This window comes from Martes martes (assembly GCF_963455335.1).
Source record: "Martes martes genome assembly, chromosome: 4".
Lineage (NCBI taxonomy): Eukaryota > Metazoa > Chordata > Mammalia > Carnivora > Mustelidae > Martes > Martes martes.
The window spans coordinates 190,278,762-190,296,143 of NC_137891.1; the positions used below are offsets into that span (position 1 = coordinate 190,278,762).

General features: G+C 62.9%; 1 protein-coding gene across 2 annotated transcripts in view; it reads right to left on the reverse strand.

Moving 5' to 3' along the window:
• Positions 1–4,768, reverse strand: part of PRKCZ (protein kinase C zeta) — a 95,667-nt gene extending 90,899 nt beyond the window's left edge. The window contains exons 1-3 of one of the 2 annotated variants that reach the window (XM_080800657.1): positions 4,448–4,768; positions 1,632–1,753; positions 710–799 (exon numbers count right to left, since the gene is read on the reverse strand). In XM_080800657.1, the coding sequence (XP_080656783.1) occupies positions 710–799; positions 1,632–1,753; positions 4,448–4,518 (283 nt within the window). In that variant the 5' untranslated portion in view covers positions 4,519–4,768. The remainder of the gene's footprint in view (positions 1–709; positions 800–1,631; positions 1,754–4,447) is intronic. The other variant, XM_080800658.1, reaches the window with a different exon arrangement.
• Positions 4,769–17,382: the final 12,614 nt, after the last annotated feature.

Sequence of the window (17,382 nt, forward strand, 5' to 3'; positions counted from 1 at the left end):
CCCGGTTGAGAGCGCCGGTCCGAGCGGTGTCAGGCTTGGCTCGGCTGTCCCTGCCCACCCGCCTGCCTGAGGGTCTGGGCTGCACAGGAGTGAATGCAGACGTGGCCGGTCGGAACCATGCTCAGACACCCCGAAGGAGCCCAAGAGTGTCGGGGGCAGCCTGAAACCCCCAATGCAGACTATACTGAAATCACAGTAATTCCTAATTCCTGTGATCAGTCTGTAAAGCAGCTCTGAGCTTCTCAGAGAACAGCTGTGAGCCAGGAGACAGGCTCAGGGAGGGTCTCATCCACCCCAAGTGTCCCCTCCTCCACCTGCCCTCCTACACTCTAGGCCGGGACCCTTCCAGCTTCCCAAAAGGTGGAGGCCGGTGAGAGGCCCAGGCTTCTGATGCACCCGTGATGCTGGCCTCCCGGGAACAGGGACATCGAGGACCAGCAAGCAGAATCCAGGCCCCTGTGTCTAGTGAGAAGGAGCTTTTCTGACTCTTCACCAGCTACAGCAATTTTATTTGGGTTAACAAGATGTAAGAGAAGAAACAAACCCAAATCACACTATATTCAACATCCTTAAGTTCTCTAGAGTCCTAAGATTTTAAACCAGGATCCCCGATGTGTTTTCTAGTCCCCCTGGTCATCTGGAAACCATGCTGGGCTCCCACCACCCCAGACCACAGTGGGACCCCCCCACCCCTCCGGCTGCCACCGACCGTGAATGACGAGCCCCTCGTCCCTGCGCTGACAGGCCAGACGGAAGGCCTCCTCCAGCTCCATCTGGGAGGACACGGTGCAGGGGTCACCTGGGCAGGGCAAGAGACATCACTGAGGCCGCCGCAGGCCTGAGGCAAAGGGGTCCAACTCAGGCTGGGAAGGGCAGAGTCTGGCTACTCCTGACCAGTCGCCCACTGCGGAGCTGGGAGACCCGAGAACGGGCAACGGGACGGGGGGTGGGGTCCACATCAGAACCGGCAGATCCCCAGTACGAGCCCCGAGACGTCTGCCGCCAGAGCCAAACCGTGCTGACATTCCTGGCTTGGACAAGATGAAGGACATTCTTCTTAGGTTAGTCCTCGGTGGAAGGAACGGCTCCCTGCCCCCATCCTGGAGCGGAACACAGAAAGGCACAGAACCGACGCCCCAGGGGGTTACTCTGCGGCTCCCCTGTGTCCTTGGCTGGCAGCTGGACTGCGCCCCCCCCCCCACCAGCTTTCTCAGATGTGTGTCTGACTGAGAGAGAGGATGGAGAGAGGGAGGGAAGAGGGGGAAGGACACTGCGGGGGCCACGCCCCCTCCAGCTCTCCCTGAGATGAAAATAAGAAAGAGCTGATCCTTCCAAATCACCCACTGGAAAGCCCAGAACAGGAGAGAGGGAAGGAGGGCGAGGGCTGGCCCCAGGTGGGGACAGAGACCCCTGCAGCCCGCTCCCCATTTGCCCTTCCCTCCCCCCGCCCCCACCCAGCTTCCGTTTTGACCAGCCTCTCCAGGAAGTGATTTCCAGCACCCTACAGGGGAAGACGACTATTGACTAGCTTAATCCCACAATTTTAAATCTCCTCACAGAGGGGCTGACCTAACGTCGGACAGGGAGATCCAGAGATTTGCAGTCGGACGGACAGAAGACCAGGGCTCTACCTTCACTGTCCACCCACTTAAGGGTGAGCGGGTGTCCCTGATGGAGACTGCACATCTCTCTCACTTCCTCACAGAGCTCCTCGAAGGTCATGGCTGCATCTAGGCTGGTGATCAGGATGTCCCTGGGGCAAAGAGGGTGGACATGTGTCACCAAGAAGCACATTTAAATCAAATTAAATACTGGTTAATTGAGTTATTGATTACACAGAGGAAAATTTTCCCAAACAAAATATCACAGGCCCCCCGGAAGAGAACCACTGGCCACAGTCGTGTTTCTAATCACTATCATGAACGCCCTTGCACGGAGAGGAAAGCTCTATCCCGTGCCTGGATGTCCCTAAGTGGGGAGGCAGGGGTGCTAAGAATGAGGCAGGGGTATCAGAAAGCCAGGCGAGCACTCGCTCAGGCGCCAGGTTCCAATCCAAAAGGTCACGTAGGAGGGGTGCGGGGGTGGGGTGGGGTGTGGACACAGTTCGCTCAACTTAAGCCCACTGGCTTCATCAGACCGTCCCCCAAAGCAGACGACAGGAACGGCAGCCTGGGCTTGAGCTGGAGAGAAGGAAGACCCTGCGTGGCCGTGCCTGCGAGCTCAGAAAAGTGGACGTCTGAGACTCGACCTGGCAAAGCAGGGTCTCCAACACCAGTGTGCCTCGCCTGGAGGTCCCCCCGAAACGCAGGTGCTGCTGGACCCCGCCGGTGTTGGCACATCCTCCAGAGGCCAAACTGGGGGCCCCCTATTTTTCAGAACGACATCTTCAATGGGTCTGACCTCCCGCTGCGGCCCTGCTGCCCCCAAACCACCTTCCAGCAGCGAGAGGGCAGCACAGCCCCACCCAGACACGTCGAGGGGTCAAGGGGTCGGTCAGACAAGTGCAGCTCCTGACCGGCGCTTCCCAGAACCAGCCAGAACCAGCCTCGTTAGAGCACCGAGGCCTGCCCCTCCCAACTCAGAAGGGGAGGAGTCAAGTCCCCCAGGAGAGGGACCAGGCCAGAGGCAGAGAGAGCTGGGGTAGGGCAGGAACCCCAGTGCAGCCTGGGGCAGAACCCAGGACTGAAAGCACAGAGGGACAAAGGAGGCGTGGGAGGAAGAGAGGAAAAGGGATGGGAAGGGTGGGGAGAGGAGGAGCGGAAAGCAGGGGGGAGGGGGTGGAGGGAAGGGAGGGAGGGAATGAGGGGAACAGATGAGTGGGGGCCTGTCAGCCCAGGGAAACGAGACGCAACAGGTCACATTACTGGCAGTAACCAAAGCGCTCTCCAGAGGCCAAAGTCAGGGGCAGCGGTGGGGACAGTGGGGCTCCCTCTGGAACTCCCAAGGGCTCCGGTCAGCTTTGGCGGAGACCAGCCTTGCCTGCCTCCATTCCTCCCCTCAGCGCCGGAAGGAGGCTACTTGAACCCAGCCGGGAGACAGCCTGGGGGGGTCCAGTCCCCACCCACCCTGGGCTGCTGGGGTGCGGACTTCCTCTCACTGAGGAGCAACCCTGATTTTTCCCAGAGGAGCTTATTGCTCAATCCCACGATTCCCGGATGGGAAGAGGACTGTCTCTGACACGGGTCCGCCTTCCCCACGGTTCACCCACCAGCAAGGCAAGATGTCGCCCCCCCCCAAGAGTCTGAGAACCAGTTTTAATAGGCAAACCACCCTTCCAGGCCAGAAGACAGGACTCGGGGGCCTCTTCTTGGGGGGCTGGCCGTCCTCCCCCCAGAACTCATTTTCCCAGGGCCCTGTCACCAAGTCTCCCACACACAGCCTGCTCCCAGGTGACCCAGGTGAGGCGGGCAGAAAGGACAGGGGAGTTCCGACCTGAAACCCCAAACAAGGTGCTCTCGCGAGGTCAAGGGCCCCAAGCCCCTCCTCAGCCTGGAGATGCACGCGGAGAGGCACCCGCGAGACCACCGAGACCACCGGCGCAAAGAGGCCGCCGCAGAGGAGCTGAGCTCCCGCCCGAGCACAGTGCTCGGGCGGAGGCAGGATCCGCCCTCCGGGCGCCGCCCGCCCCAGGGCTGCTCCGCGGGAGGGGCCAGACGCTCCCGGCCTCTGACCCCTGAGATACCCGCTCGCCCCATTTTACAGCGAGCAGGTCGAGTCCAGGGCGCCGCGGGCGGACTCGAGCCGCTCAGAGTCCGAAAGATCCGGTCCCAACAGAGCGGCGCCTGGAGACGCACGCGGACCCGCTCCCCGCCCCGATTCGCGCCCCGCGGGCAGCTCACTGCACCTGACCTTCCCCCTGGGTCGTCAAACTGTTCTTGCATATGGAGACGTCTGGCCGGGTAAATTGGGAAAAGTTTAGGAAAACCTTATTTTTAAAACTCTGCCCGCAGTTCCATTTGGCGAAAAGTTCAGTCTTACAGGTCTGTGGCCGTAACGTCCAGTCAACGCCGCAGCGAACGTCAGGGCTGCGCCCAGGGCGGGGGAGCGCGCGGCGACCGCCGCCTCCGGCCCCGCAACGTCCTCCGGGCGGGTCCGGCCCGGGAAGACCTCGCCGGGGCGGGCAGGGACCCGCGCGGCCGCCCGCACCCGCAGCGCTCCGCGCCCGGGCGCCAGAGGACCCGGCGACCCCGCCCGCCCCGCGCGCTTTCCCGCGAGCGACGTCCCAGGGCGCCTCGAACGCCCTCCGCGTCCCGGGCCCCCTCCACGGCGACGGCGCGACAGGACCTCCCGGGGCGCCCCTGGGCCCGGAGGGGCCTCGCCGTCCCCTCCCTCCCGCGCCGCACGAGCGGCGACACGGTCCCCGACGGCAGGCGCGGTCCGGGCCGTCTCCCCGCGCCCGGCTCTGCCCGAGGCCCCCCGGCCCCGCCGTCGGGCGCAAGGCGCTCACCCGCTGTAGTGCGCCTTCAGGCGGACGCGGCAGCCGCTCCCGTCCATCTTGGGGCCGGTCCTGCTGGGCATGGCGAGCTCCGCCGGCCGCCGTCAGCGCCGCGCCCCGGGCACTCGGGCCATGGCGCGGGGACCCAGCGGCCGGCCGGGGCGCCAGGTGGGGCCGGCGGCGGAACGCGGAAGGGCGCGCGCGGCGCCGGGATCCAGGGCACGCGCGTGGGGCCGGCCAACTCCGCGGAACTTGGGTGGCGGGCCGGGCGGGACGGGGGCACGGCCAGCGGGGACGCGCTAGGGGCGCGCACGGAATCCCGGCGTCAGGCCCGGGGGTGGCGGGGGGGGGGGACCGAACATGGCCGACCCGAGGCCCAGCGGGCGGCCAATCGGCGGGACGGGCGGTCCCGGGGCGGGGGCGGTGGCACCTGCGGCCAATGAGGGCGAGGCGGGGCCGCTACCTGGGCCAATCCCCGGGGGTCCCCGCGGCGGCGACCCAATGGCTCCGCGCGGGGCGGACTACCTGTCGGGCGGGGCGCGGCCCACCTGCGGCCAATGGAGGCGCGCGCGGCCCGGCTCTGCCCGGCAACCGGAGGCGGTGCGCCGTCGGCCCCGAGCGCTGACCCCTCGGGAAGGTGGGCTCCGGGCACCGCGCTTCCCAGGTGGGGCCCCTGCGCTGCAGCGCCCCAGGGACCTGTTGGAAATACAAGCTACCTCGGGTGCCGCAGCCCAGACGCACGGAATCGAAACTCCAGCGGTCTGTGCAACCCAGCCCTGGGTAGTTCGCAGGTGAGCGCGATCCGAGAGCCGCTGGTCTAAGGGACAGTGGGAAAGGGTCGCCGGTGACTTGAGGGATGGGAGCAGAGAACCCAGCCAGCGTCGCGGGGACGGTCCGGCTCAGCTGGTTCCCTCGTCCCAGCTGCTCTCCTCTCCTTGCGGAATCCGAGATCCTGTTGTACCGAAGTCTTGTCTACACTAGCTGGTGGTTCCCTCTGCTCCAAATCACTCCTCGGCCCGGACAAGGACACTGCATTTACCCACGTCGCCCGTGACCTTCATTTCTGAATCTCCAGCCTCCGTGGGTCTTAATAACCCTGCGGCACTTGATCTGGACAGCCTCGTCTGGACACTCTCCAGGGCCCTCAGGGGCCGCATCCTGGTTGCATCCCCAGGGCCCAAATCTGCGTTTGCAGGACTTCACCTGGGCACCAGGTGGGCACGCCAGCTCAGGTCGGCACTTCCCTCGTCCTCCCCTTCCCCACACCACCCAGCTGGCAACCTCTGACCCCGGACTCCAGGCCTGGCCAAGCCTTCACGCCCCACTTGGACAATCAGAGGGACTTCCAGGACTCCCCACACTCTCATTCCCTGGACACTTCCTGGCACCTCCTGGGAACCAGGCCCTGGGGTGAGCCTGGAGAACCAAGCGGACAGTCATGGTCATGGAACTCGTATTCTCCCTAGAGATGGACCCAGAGAAACCTGTTGAAAACCTGCCTTTCACCTACCTAAGATGCTGTCAGCTGTCCCCACCTGTCTGTTTCTCTGCTCCTCTTAACAACAAAACAGCCAGGAGTCTGCAGTCCTCATCCCTGCTCCATCACCCGCTACTTTCTCCTGAGCAACACCCCCCCCGCCCCCCTCCACACCTGCACTGTCATCAGCTCCTGTGTTTTGAATACAATGGTGAGTTCTTAGACATTTTCTTGATTGACCCTTGGCAGTTGTCTGGCCCCTCCTAGAAGCTCTGACCCTAGGGTGCTGCTCTCTGCCTTTCCCCCTGCTCCCCCGCCTGCTCTCCCCTGCATCTCCCTCTGCTGCTTCCTCCTGGTCTCACTCTTAAATGCCGCCCCCCCCCCAGCCCCTGCATCTCATTTCCACTTAGGGCTCCAAACACCAACCTGAGGCAAGTCGCTCCCCCGAACTCCTGCTGAGCCTGACCCCCCCCACACACGCGCATGCACACGCACGCACACACACACACACGCGCACGACGCGCACGCACATGCACACACGCACGCACACACCCCTCTCACCCTAGCAGATCTTGCTCAGTTCGAAAACCTCCTTTCCCAGGGCGCCTGGGTGGCTCAGTGGGTTAAAGGCTCTGCCTTCGGCTCGGGTCATGATCCCAGGGTCCTGGGATCGAGCCCCGCATCAGGCTCTCTGCTCCGCAGGGAGCCTGCTTCCTCCTCTCTCTCTGCCTGCCTCTCTGCCTAGTTGTGATTTCTCTCTGTCAAATAAATAAAATATTAAAAAAAAAAACCCTCCTGGGCGCCTGGGTGGCTCAGTGGTTTAAGCCGCTGCCTTCAGCTCAGGTCATGATCTCAGGGTCCTGGGATCGAGTCCCGCATCAGGCTCTCTGCTCGGCAGGGAGTCTGCTTCCCTCTCACTCTCTCTGCCTGCCTCTCTGCCTACTTGTGATCTCTGTCTGTCAAATAAATAAATAAAATCTTTAAAAAAAAAAAAAAAAACAAAACCTCCTTTCCCTCTTACAGCCCGCACGCCTCCGTCTGCAAATCCTGGCAGCACCACCTTCAGCATATTTCCAGTATTCCTGCCACATCCCACCACCTTCCTCGCTACCCCTGGTCCAAGCCACATGCAGCAGCCTCCAATTTCCTTAAAAACATAAGTCGGTCCATGTCCATCAATCTGGTGTTTAAAACCCCCAATGATTCCCACTGTTCTCAGGAAAAGTCCACAGGCCCTACAGGATCTGGGGCCCCATTCCTTTCTGCCTTCATCTCCCACCATCCTCATCCTGCCCCTCTCCCCTCCAGATACCTGGCCACTTTGCTTCCCCTTGCCTCAGGGCCTTTGCACATGCTGGCATCCCTCTCCCAGAAGCACCTTTGCCCAGACCCACACTTCCTTTGAGTCTCCACTTCCTATCCCTGATGCCCGGGTTACTCAGCTCCCCTGCCGCACCCTGCGAGTGATCCCTCCACAGCCCCGGCATGAGCACAGAGAGCTCTGTGGCTGTCAGTTGGGCATGAAGGGGATGGGGTACAAGGGTTTGCCACGCCAGGGGAGCAGCATGGTGCCCATGGGGCTGAGCAGAAATCTGACACAGCAGCAGCATCCAGGTGGCAAGTGTGTGCGGGATGCACCCGTCCCTGTGTCAGGCCCCTCAAGCAGCCCATGGCTGGCGCTGTGGCCTTGTGCCCTTGACCGTCCAGAGCCCAGCGGGGCACATGGCCTCAGGCCAGTCCCGACTGGAGGAGGACAGGGTTGCATCTCCGTGGGCACAGACCATCTCCGAATGGAGGGGGATCCTCTGATACCCCACAGCATCTCCCTGGCGTTCTGATTTCCTGCCTGAAAGGCAGGGCAGGAAGCAGCAAGTCCGGGTCTGGATGCCACCACCCGCTGTCGGCAGGATGGGCCGGCGTCTGTCCGTCTCACTGCATCACCATTTCTCTGATGTCCCCCACCAGACACAACAGCCAAGTCGGGCCCCAGAGCCCTTTCTAACCAGGGAAGCCCTTGCTGGGGTGGGAGCCTCGAGGGTCCCAGTGCGCTTGTGGGGACTGACCTCACCTGTGATCTGAGCTGACACATGGAACCTCTGTCCCGGAAGCTGGTACTGGCAGCGTCTGGAACCGCAGCACCCCCATCCCCGGGAGGGAAGACGGTGGGGGGCGGGGCCGAGCCTGAAGCTGCAGGGTTTGAGGGCCAGGTGTGGGGGGGGGGGGCTCTGTTCTCCATGAGGGTTGGCAGGGGAGAGGCCTATTCGAGGAGGAGGGCCAGGGGAAGGGTCTAACCCGAGTCTCTTATGCATCCTGTCCCAGGCCCAGGTGAGGGCACATGGGTCATGTGCAGTGCCCAGAAAACTTACCTGTGGCCCCCGGGATGTGGAGGACTTTGGCTTTTGCATCCTCCCCCCAAAACAGCTCTGCAAAACAACGGGTCCCCCCTGCCACCAGGCCTGTGGACAGTCTCCAGAGGTGGGCGGCCTCCTGCACTTCCCCCCCCCCCCGAGGGCCTCAAGAGTAGAGGGCGTAGTTGGACCGGCCAGCAGGTGGCCCCGCAGGCAGCCAAGCCCTGGCAACAGGCACAGGTGTTTGTCCCCAGATTTTCCAACCACTCCCCACTCCACACGTGACAGGGGTTGGGACCCAGTCAGCGTAGGTCCCTGCTGTGTCCCCCCGGTGTCTGGGTGTCTGGCACATCATGGAACGAATGAGGGAGGGAATGAGTAGGCAGACACCCCTTAGAAATGCCAATCCAGGCCCTGCGCTGAGGGGCCCTGGACAGGACTACTGCCTCCCCAGTCTGCCAAGTGAGGGGACAGGGAGGGGGAAGGTTGGGGGGGGGAGGTGGACTTGGTTGCCCAAGGACAGACCTGCCAAAGTCCCTGGGGCCGAGGACAGGTCCCTTCCAGCTCTCAGCAGCTTCTGTTTCCCAGCTCTCCCTGCCAGCGCCTCATATGCCTTCATAATGACACTTATTATTTCCAAAATGAAAAAAAACACAAAGGTGTGGGCTTTTAAAAAGGGCTTATTAAAGTGATAGAGGCCTGCTGTAAGTCTGCAACGTCACAGCAGGGGGTCAGGAGCGACCTCAGCAGCCCTGCCTCCCTCCTCTCCCGACAAACCCCACAGGGAGGTCATCCCTCTCTTGTCACCTGGGACCCCAGAGCGGCGCTGGCTGGGGAGGAGGGTGGCCAGGCCCCACCTAGCTTGGCCTCTGATTTTCTCCCATGAATGTTCTTTATGAGGATGCTTTCAAATGACGTCGAGATGCTTTAGGGGTGGGGCGAAAGCCAGGTGGAGTTTAAGCTCCGTGAGCCTCATCAGACACAAGCAAAGGCCTCGGTGGGGGTCCCTCCCGAAAAGACCTCCCTGCAGAACCCCACCCAGGGGCCTGCCTTCCTCATCAGACCCCACGGGCTGCATTAGTGTCCTCTCGGGACTGTCTAGAAGGAGGTGGCTATCGGGGCCTCCCGCCTGCTGGGAGACCGCCCCAGGCAATGAGGAAGCCCAGGGCATGTGCTCGCACACAGCTGGGAGAGGGGAGGGGCAGCAGGTGTTTCCTTTCTTTGTCATAGAGGACAGGATTTGGAAAAACTGGTTCAGGAGACAACATTCCCTTCCCTTGTCCATGAATGTGTTCAGTGGGTGCTGAGCACGGGCCTGCTGGATGCCGAGACACTGGGGCGGATTCCGCCAGATGCGGCGGCTCTGTCATGGAAACTGCACACCGGTGGGGAGATGGGTGCCCGACACTGGTCACACAGATGTGGCAGCTCGTAGGGAGAGCCGGGTCTGACCAGGTCCCCCGGGAGAGAGCCTGGTGATGGGATGGGGATGTGTGCTGTGAGGCAGGAGAGCAAGACAGGCAGGCTGGGTGGCTCCTGCACAGGCTCTGTGGCCCCAGGGGCCAGGGGTGTCTGGAGGTGTCAGGGCGAGGCTGCAGAAGCCGCTGGAACAGACCCCAAGGGGCCTCTAGGGCTGCGTTAAGAAGGGAGGGGAAGCCAGCGACGGGGCCCTGGGAGCTTCCAGAAAAGGTCGCTGGGTTCACTTGCCAAGGTCCCGCCCAGAAGGAGAGGGAGGGCTACGTCTTCATCTCCGTGGGCTTCTGGGCCTGGGTGTGCATCTGTCTCCGAGTGTGTGTGTTGTGTGAGGACCCCCACGTGTGTCTCGCGTGTGCGTGTGTCTCGGCAAGGGTGTGTCGCAGACATTGGTGCACATCTCCGTGCCGGCGAGCACTTTCCCCATCTGCTCCAAGTTCACCGTGGCCTGCGAGCCGGGCCGGCGCTGCTGCAGGACGAGGGTGAGGGTTCCTCGCTCTGGGCGCCGCCGACACGTGGGCACAGCGTGCACCACCGCGGGGGGCCTCTGCGCCGCGGGCGTCCGGGCGCAGGTGCTGGGAGCCCCCCGGCCTCCCGCGTCCGCGCAGTGCCGCGCTGGCCCAGCAGAGGGCGCCGGAGGGACGCGGCCGGGAGCCCCCCGGTGGGCGGTGCTGTGGGCGGGGGGCGTCCGGGACGGCCCCGCCGCCGCCCCGCCCCCGCCCAGGACGCGGCCCGACCCCCGCGGCTGAGGCGCCCCCTCGGCCCCCCGCAGTCCCCGTCCGCGGCGAGGTCGTCCGTTACAGTAAACGGTCCCCGCCCAGAATCCCGGGCCCGGCGCGCGGGGTCTGCTGCGCCTGCGCGCGCCCGTGGGACGCCTCCGTGGGGCCCCCGCGTGTGCGCGTGCATGTGTGGCGTGCGTGTGTGCGCGTGCGTGTGTGCGCGTGCGTGTGCGCGCGTGCGTGTGTGCGCGTGCGCGCCCTGGCGCGGGGCTGGCAGCGGCCGTGTCCGGCGGAGGCCGGGCGGCTCAGGAGCGCGGGAGCAGCTCAGAACCTCCGACCCACGGCCTCCCGGGGGCCCGCGGTCGCCCCGGGCCCTCGCACGAGCGGGGGCAGCGAGGCACCCGCACTCCCAGAGTCCCCCCGCCGCCCCTGGGAGGACCCCTAGGACGTGGGTCTCATGGGCCCCTTCCCCGAAAGAGGACACCGAGGGTCTGGGCGGCCCCCTGCTTCGTCGGGGTCGCAGGACCCGCAAGGTGCAGGGCCTCCCTCCCGCTGGGTGTGTCCACGGAGCGCAGCTCTTCTCCTTAGGGCCCGGGACAAGCGGGGCCAGGGCACTGAGGAAGGAAAGGCTCTTCCCCTCCTGGAACATGGAGTCTGTCCCGATTTCAGTCCCCGCAGCTGCCCGGGACTATATTTAAAACCCCGAGCAAGCCTGAGACGCGTCTGAGGAGGCAGCACCCAAAACCACGGTCACCATGGCAATGCCACCCCGTGGGGGCTGCGTGTGGGCGCTATTTTAGCCACAAGAAAACAGTAGTTAACTAGAAGCATCACAGGGAGACACGGGGACAGAGCGAGACAGGCCCCGAGCGCCTTGGCTGAACCCTTGCCTGCAGCCGGGAGCCTGTCCACACCCAGCCACGGGTGTCGGGGGTCGCACTGGGCATGGTGCCTCCACCTCGCTGAGCCCGCCCTCCACAGTCTTCTTTGCCTTTTACTCGAAGACTGAGATTGGGGCCTCAGTGGGCCCCAGAGCCTGGTATTGTGTATACACTGCCCCAGGGTCAGGCTTCCAGACCGAGGTGGTATCCAGTCACCCCACCCTGCGAAGGGACTGGGAGGAGGTGCAGCTGGGACCGCCTTCTAGAAAGCAAGGTGACAACAAGCATCCCAAGCCTCTGGGTCTCATCATTCCACTTCTGGAAATCCACTGTGAAGAACAAAATGGATATGCAAACATCTGTGCGTCCCCGATGTCTGTCCCGAGAGCCGCAGGACTGAGGGTGGGAGGTGAGACGGCTGGCTGCAGAGTGGAGTCTGCAGTGACCTTTGAGAGCTAATTTTGCACACAGACACATGCACGCTTGGGCTCATGCTCACTCGGGCCAGGCAGGAGTGGCTCTGGTGGGACAGAAGGAGGCCGGACCCCTGCCGATGGCCCGGGCGAACCAGCAGATGGCCCGGCAGCCTGGCTGTGTGCAGGCACTGTCTTGTTGGAAAGCACCCCAGCATCCCCAAGCTGGGGAAAGAGTCCCTGAGACCTTGTCACCCACGGTCAGCAGCCTCCCATGGGCGGGGCCCAGTCAGCCATCCCCAGAGGTGACATGCAGCCCTCGCTGACCCCTGACACCCGTGCCAACCCCAGTGACCCTTCCCCGGGCAGGACAGCCGTGGTTGATAAACTGCTCTCAGGAGGGGACCTCGTCTAATTCCTGCCACACTCACCTGGGGAAGGGCCGTGGCCTTGTGAGAAGTGGCACCAGACAGGCGTCCCCAGCAGGTACCCCGGTGCCTCGGCACACCTGTCCACCTCCTCGCCTCAGCACCTCTGGGGAGCCCCAAGAGCTGTGTCTTCGAGGTTGATCTGAGGGGGACCAGCCTCCGCGTGCAGCCGCCCAGTGGGCCTGAGTGTTCCTGGGACGGCTGGTGGTCGGCAGCTGCTCCAGGGTCATGCCTGGGTGTGTCCTCGGCGTGGAGGGAAACGTAGGGCATCCCAGGCAAAGGATGTGAAGACTGTGGCCACCCCATCCAGATGCTTGTGCACCTGGGCCCACCGGGGGAGGGACCATCCTGACAGGGGCTTGGAAGGAGGGGCCGCCAGGTGTTTTAAAGTGGAGTGCGACGTGCAGGGGTGAGGCCCTCTTGGGGTGGAACCTGGTAGCCCCGCTCGGGAGGGCAGGAGCCAATAGCCTGGGAGGCACAGAACACGGGGAAGCGGCCCACTTGCCGGGCTGCAGGTTCTTGCCCTGTGAGTGGGGGGTGACCGGGGAGGGCAGGGTCCCCGACTCGGCTCTCAGGAAAGGGCAAGAAGTTTCTTTCTGTCGCTGTCGTGGCCCTTCCAGGGCAGCCCGGGGCAGCTCGCGGCCCCTCCCGTGGAGACTCAGCAGGGGACGTTTCACCTCGGAAGCCCCCTAACCTGGAGGGGAGCGCGGGGAGAGTGCGTGGCTTCTGTGCCCTTTCCTCCTTCTTCTCTGGTCTTCCTCACAAGCCCTGTGCACACGGCAGCAGGAAAACAAACACCTAATCTTCTCACCTGAAACGGCCTTCTAGGTTCTGTCCCGTCTCCGTCCTCTCTACGGACTCGCGGGGAGGGACTGGTGCGAACTCACGGCGATGGCCTGAGGGGGTCCTGAGACCCTCCCTGGGCCGGCCTGTGCTTGCAAGACGAGAGCAGCCAGCTCTGACCGGGGCGTCCTGTCTGCAGCCGCGGCTGAGGAACTTTCTGGGACAGTGATCCCCTCCGTTGGGCAGAGGCTGTCAGAAGACATGAGAGTCCTGGTTCAGAGACAAAGGACTGCCCCCCGCCCAGGGGGTGGTGCGAACATCGCTGACTCTGCGCCGGCCTGCTTGCGTCCCACGGGAGAGCACGAGGGAGCCGGGCGGGCACCGCACACGCAGCGGGTTCCAGGACAGGAATCCGAGCTCAGAGAACCCAGATATTCCATAATGAACAGAAAACCCGCCCTTTCCTGGATGAAAGAGAATTCCAAGCTGTTCGTTCAACAAACCTCCTAGAAGAGACAGTCCGGAACGAAAGGCCGTTGGCATCTTGCCAATAAGGATGTGCGGAAACAGAGAAGCTCGTGGAAAACTGTGTCCCGGTGGGAACTTGGAATGCTGCTTCCTGACCTGGCAGGGCCCCGCAGGCTGCCCAGAAGAGTCGCTTCCAAGCCTCCGCCTGGTCGTACTCGGCCCAGGTGGAGCTCCAGCCTCTGTGCTCCCAGGGCAGGCACCCCAGAGGCTCTGGAGAGCAGGCTGGAAAACCTGCCTGGCCTGTCCCCCATCTGACCCCACCATGCCCCCCTCCGAACTTTGCTGAGTTCAGGAGCAGGAGCTGCAAGGGGCAGGAGGGCCCTTCATGACCGTCCGTGCTCTGCGTGGGGCATCCCATGCCACCCTGGTAGACCAGCTGTCTGAAGAATCAAAGCGCCAATCACAGTGTTTACCACATTCCACCGTGTGAAGTCACTGAACCTGGACCTGGGTGTGCCCGGAGCTCCCATGAGCCTGTGGGCGCCCCTCCCTCCTCCCCCCTGTATGCCTGCTTCCTGCAGCCCCCCATGGCCAGGAGACCTGAGCTTTCCCCACTTCTCAGGATCGGTCGGCCTCCTCCCCGCCCACCCCCAGGACAGCCGACATTGGGGCGTGCACTACACCACACCGAGGAGAAAATCTGAGGCTCCTAGAATTGCTGGAAGAGTTTAGGAAATTTCCAAGGCGCAGCGGGGATGGTGAGGCTGTGTTCTGGCTGCAAACCCTATCTTGAATCTCTAAACCCAAATACTGACTGTGGACTTCTTTTTGCATTTCTTCTTTAACAAGGCTAATCCCCGGCCCAACCAGGCAGGGGGTGCCCTGGGCCAACCAGTATCCGGGAACAGCACACAGCGAGTGGTGGGAGCCGCCAGGCACCGTTCTAAGTGCTTCTCATTACTGACAGGGCCAGTTAATTCCCGCAGCCGCCCCGCCCCACTCTGCAGAAGAGGATGTGGGGGTCCTGGGCTGGGGAGTCGCTTGCCGGAGCTTATGCAGACCAAGCGGTCAGTTCAGAGCCCGCACTGCTAGCAACCGTATGACAGGACTTCTCGACCAGGCGGAGTCGTGCTCGGACTGGATCACCGCTCCAACGGCGGCATCTCTCACACTGAAACCCCTAGCTTCCCGGTCATAGACGCTTCCAGGGCCCCGGGCCATGTCCCTGGCCTCGCCTCTAATTTCAGAGCAGCAGGGTGGGCAGTGCCCAAGCACACGGGCAGTGTCATCTCCAAAGCTCTCCTCGTCCCCATCTCTGTTCTGGCCCAGGACCCTCTCTGACCTGCTCGGCCGAGGGCCGCCTGAAGGGGTGGGAAGTGACTCTCCCTGAGGACAAGCGTCAAGCACTGGGGCATGGGAATCGATCCTTGGAAGGGGGTTCCCTATGGGTCCTCAGGGATCTCTGGGGGGAGCAGAGAGTACACCCGTCCGTCCGCCGTCCGTGGGAGAAGCCCCCGGCCCCCAGCCAGCTCAGGAACATGGGGTCTGTGGTCTTTTCCTACTTGCCGTCACTCCCCGCTGGCACACGGCTACCTCCCGGGCCCCTTTGCAGGTGGCCACAGGCACGGAAGTGCACTGGACGTGAGTGTGGGGTTGGCTCGCTCACTAGATGATGGCGAGGGCACCTGCTGGGGAAAAGTGGGGTGCTAGCCAGCTTGCAGAGCCTTCGCCGTGGGGGATGGAGAGCCAGTATGGCCTCTCCCCGGCATCTAAGGAAGCCTGGCTGCCTCCACCAGAGGGCGGATGGTTGGACCGTTAGGCTGAAGGCGCAGTCATAAGTGAGGAGATCCCAGGGATGAGTGAGGGGTGGCCTTGACCGGTCCCCTGTGCTCGGAACGTGTACGGCCTGAGGCCGGGTTTGGGGTCATTGCAAGCAAGTTCACCTGGGAATCTTGTCCTCCCATTCCATGTTCCATTTGTTTGTGGAGGGAGGTTTGCCTTGTCTGGAGTCACAGGAAATATGTCATCCGAGGCAGAGACCTTGGAAAGTGACTCCTGCTGTGTTAGTTCCCGTCGCTGCTGTTAACAAGTGACCACAGACCTCGGGGCTTAGGCCACAGGACTTCACCGTGTCCCAGGCTGGAGGCCCGGAGTCAGACCTCGGTGCCAGCAGGCGGGGTCTTCCTGGAGGCGACAGGGGCTCCTTGCCTCTCTCCAGCTTCCGGGGGTGCCGGCCCTCCTCGGGGCTCCTACATGCGTCACTCCCATCTCCACCTTTGTCTTCACACAGTCTTCTCTGGGTCCCTCCACAGGTCCTCACATACGGGACACCAGGGGCTGGATGTAGGGCCCACACCCTCGCCCAGTATACCCTCACCTTAACCTCCGTCTTACTCACATCTCCGAGACCCTATTTCCAAACAGCATCACACTCACAGGTCCCAGGGATGAGGACTTCACAAACCTTTCAACCCATTACACTTGTCCGTCTCAGAATCTGCCCCCTTCCTCCCGGCATCCAGACAAACAGCTGGGCCCGAGCTCGATCTGAGCGGGGATGCCGAGGACCACACGGGAGGGAAGAGCCCCCCCGCCCCGCCCCCGAGGGACTGAGCTCCTGGCTGATCCGTACCAGCAGGAACCTGAGGTCGAGCCCAGAGCGGGTCTGAAGACGGTTGGACGGGGGTGTGGCATGGAAGGCTGCGCAGAGGAGAGTTTACTGAGATGGGGGCGTTTACCTCTAACTAAGCATTAACAGCCGGCAGAGTGGAGTCAGCCCTAACCCTCTCGGGGAGCCTCTCTGAGGCTGGGACGTGGTGGTGCCTGCGACACTGAAACAGCTTTGGAAGAATACGCGGAACGGGCTAATGCTGGGGTGGGGCCATGCGGGCCGCGGGGACCACCAGCTCACTGGGTCCTGAGGGGGACCTGGAAGACGCGCCTTTCACAGAAGCAACAGGAAAGGGTGCCGGCATCGTCTAGAAGGTCAGCGGCGGCCGATCTGCCTGGCCAGTGTTGACAGGAGGAAAGCCACCATGGGAGCTGCAGCAGGAGAGGGAATCATCACGGCCACGGGGGGGGGGGGGGCGTCATGGTGATGGGAAGAGGGTCCAGAAGGAAACCAGGCGCCCGTGGGAATCTGTGGTCCGTGGTGGCCCTGGGTGGATGGGCGAGCAGCGGACTAGGGCTCGACGTGTGTGAGCAGGCATGACTGAGTGCTGGAACGCGGAAGGCTGATGTCAGCGGCCACGGCAGGAAACACGAGCCTGTTCTGCCATCCAGACCCCTGTCGTGCACGAGAGGCTCGGTCCCCCCTGGAGGAGCTCTACATGACCATACACGCATCCGTGATATGGGTCCCTCCAGCATTTTCCTGCTGTCATCCAGGGGGACTCACTCTGGACAAAGGACACCCAAAGTTTTTTGTTTGTTTTTTTAAAGATTTTGTTTATTTATTTGACAGAGAGAGAGAGAGAGAGCACAAGCAGAGGGAGAAGCAGGTTCCCAGCAGAGCAAGGAGCCCGATGTGGGGCTCAATCCCAGGACCCCGGGACCATGACCTGAGTCTAAGGCAGACGCTTCACCGACTGAGCCCCCCAGGCTAGGACGCCCACAGTTTTGAAGCACTTTTGGATACACGGTCTGAGTTGATGATGATGCCAAGAGAATGTCAAAACTGGCCCCCAGGTAGCATGAAGGCTTAGAGAGGTCAAGGGTAAATGGGGTCCTGGCCCACGTTCCCCTCAGTCAGTTCGGCGGGTCTGTGGACACTTCGGGGTCATTCCCAGTCCCCATGTTCCGCATGGGTGGATTTATTTGACAACATCAGGGTCCGCTGGTGTTGCCCCATCCTGTGATGGAGAACAGCCAACCAGGGCCGGAAGCTGCCCTCGTCCACCCGCAAAGAGACGGCCTCAGAAGGACGCCGCCTTCCCTGGGGACCCACAGGTGTCCAGG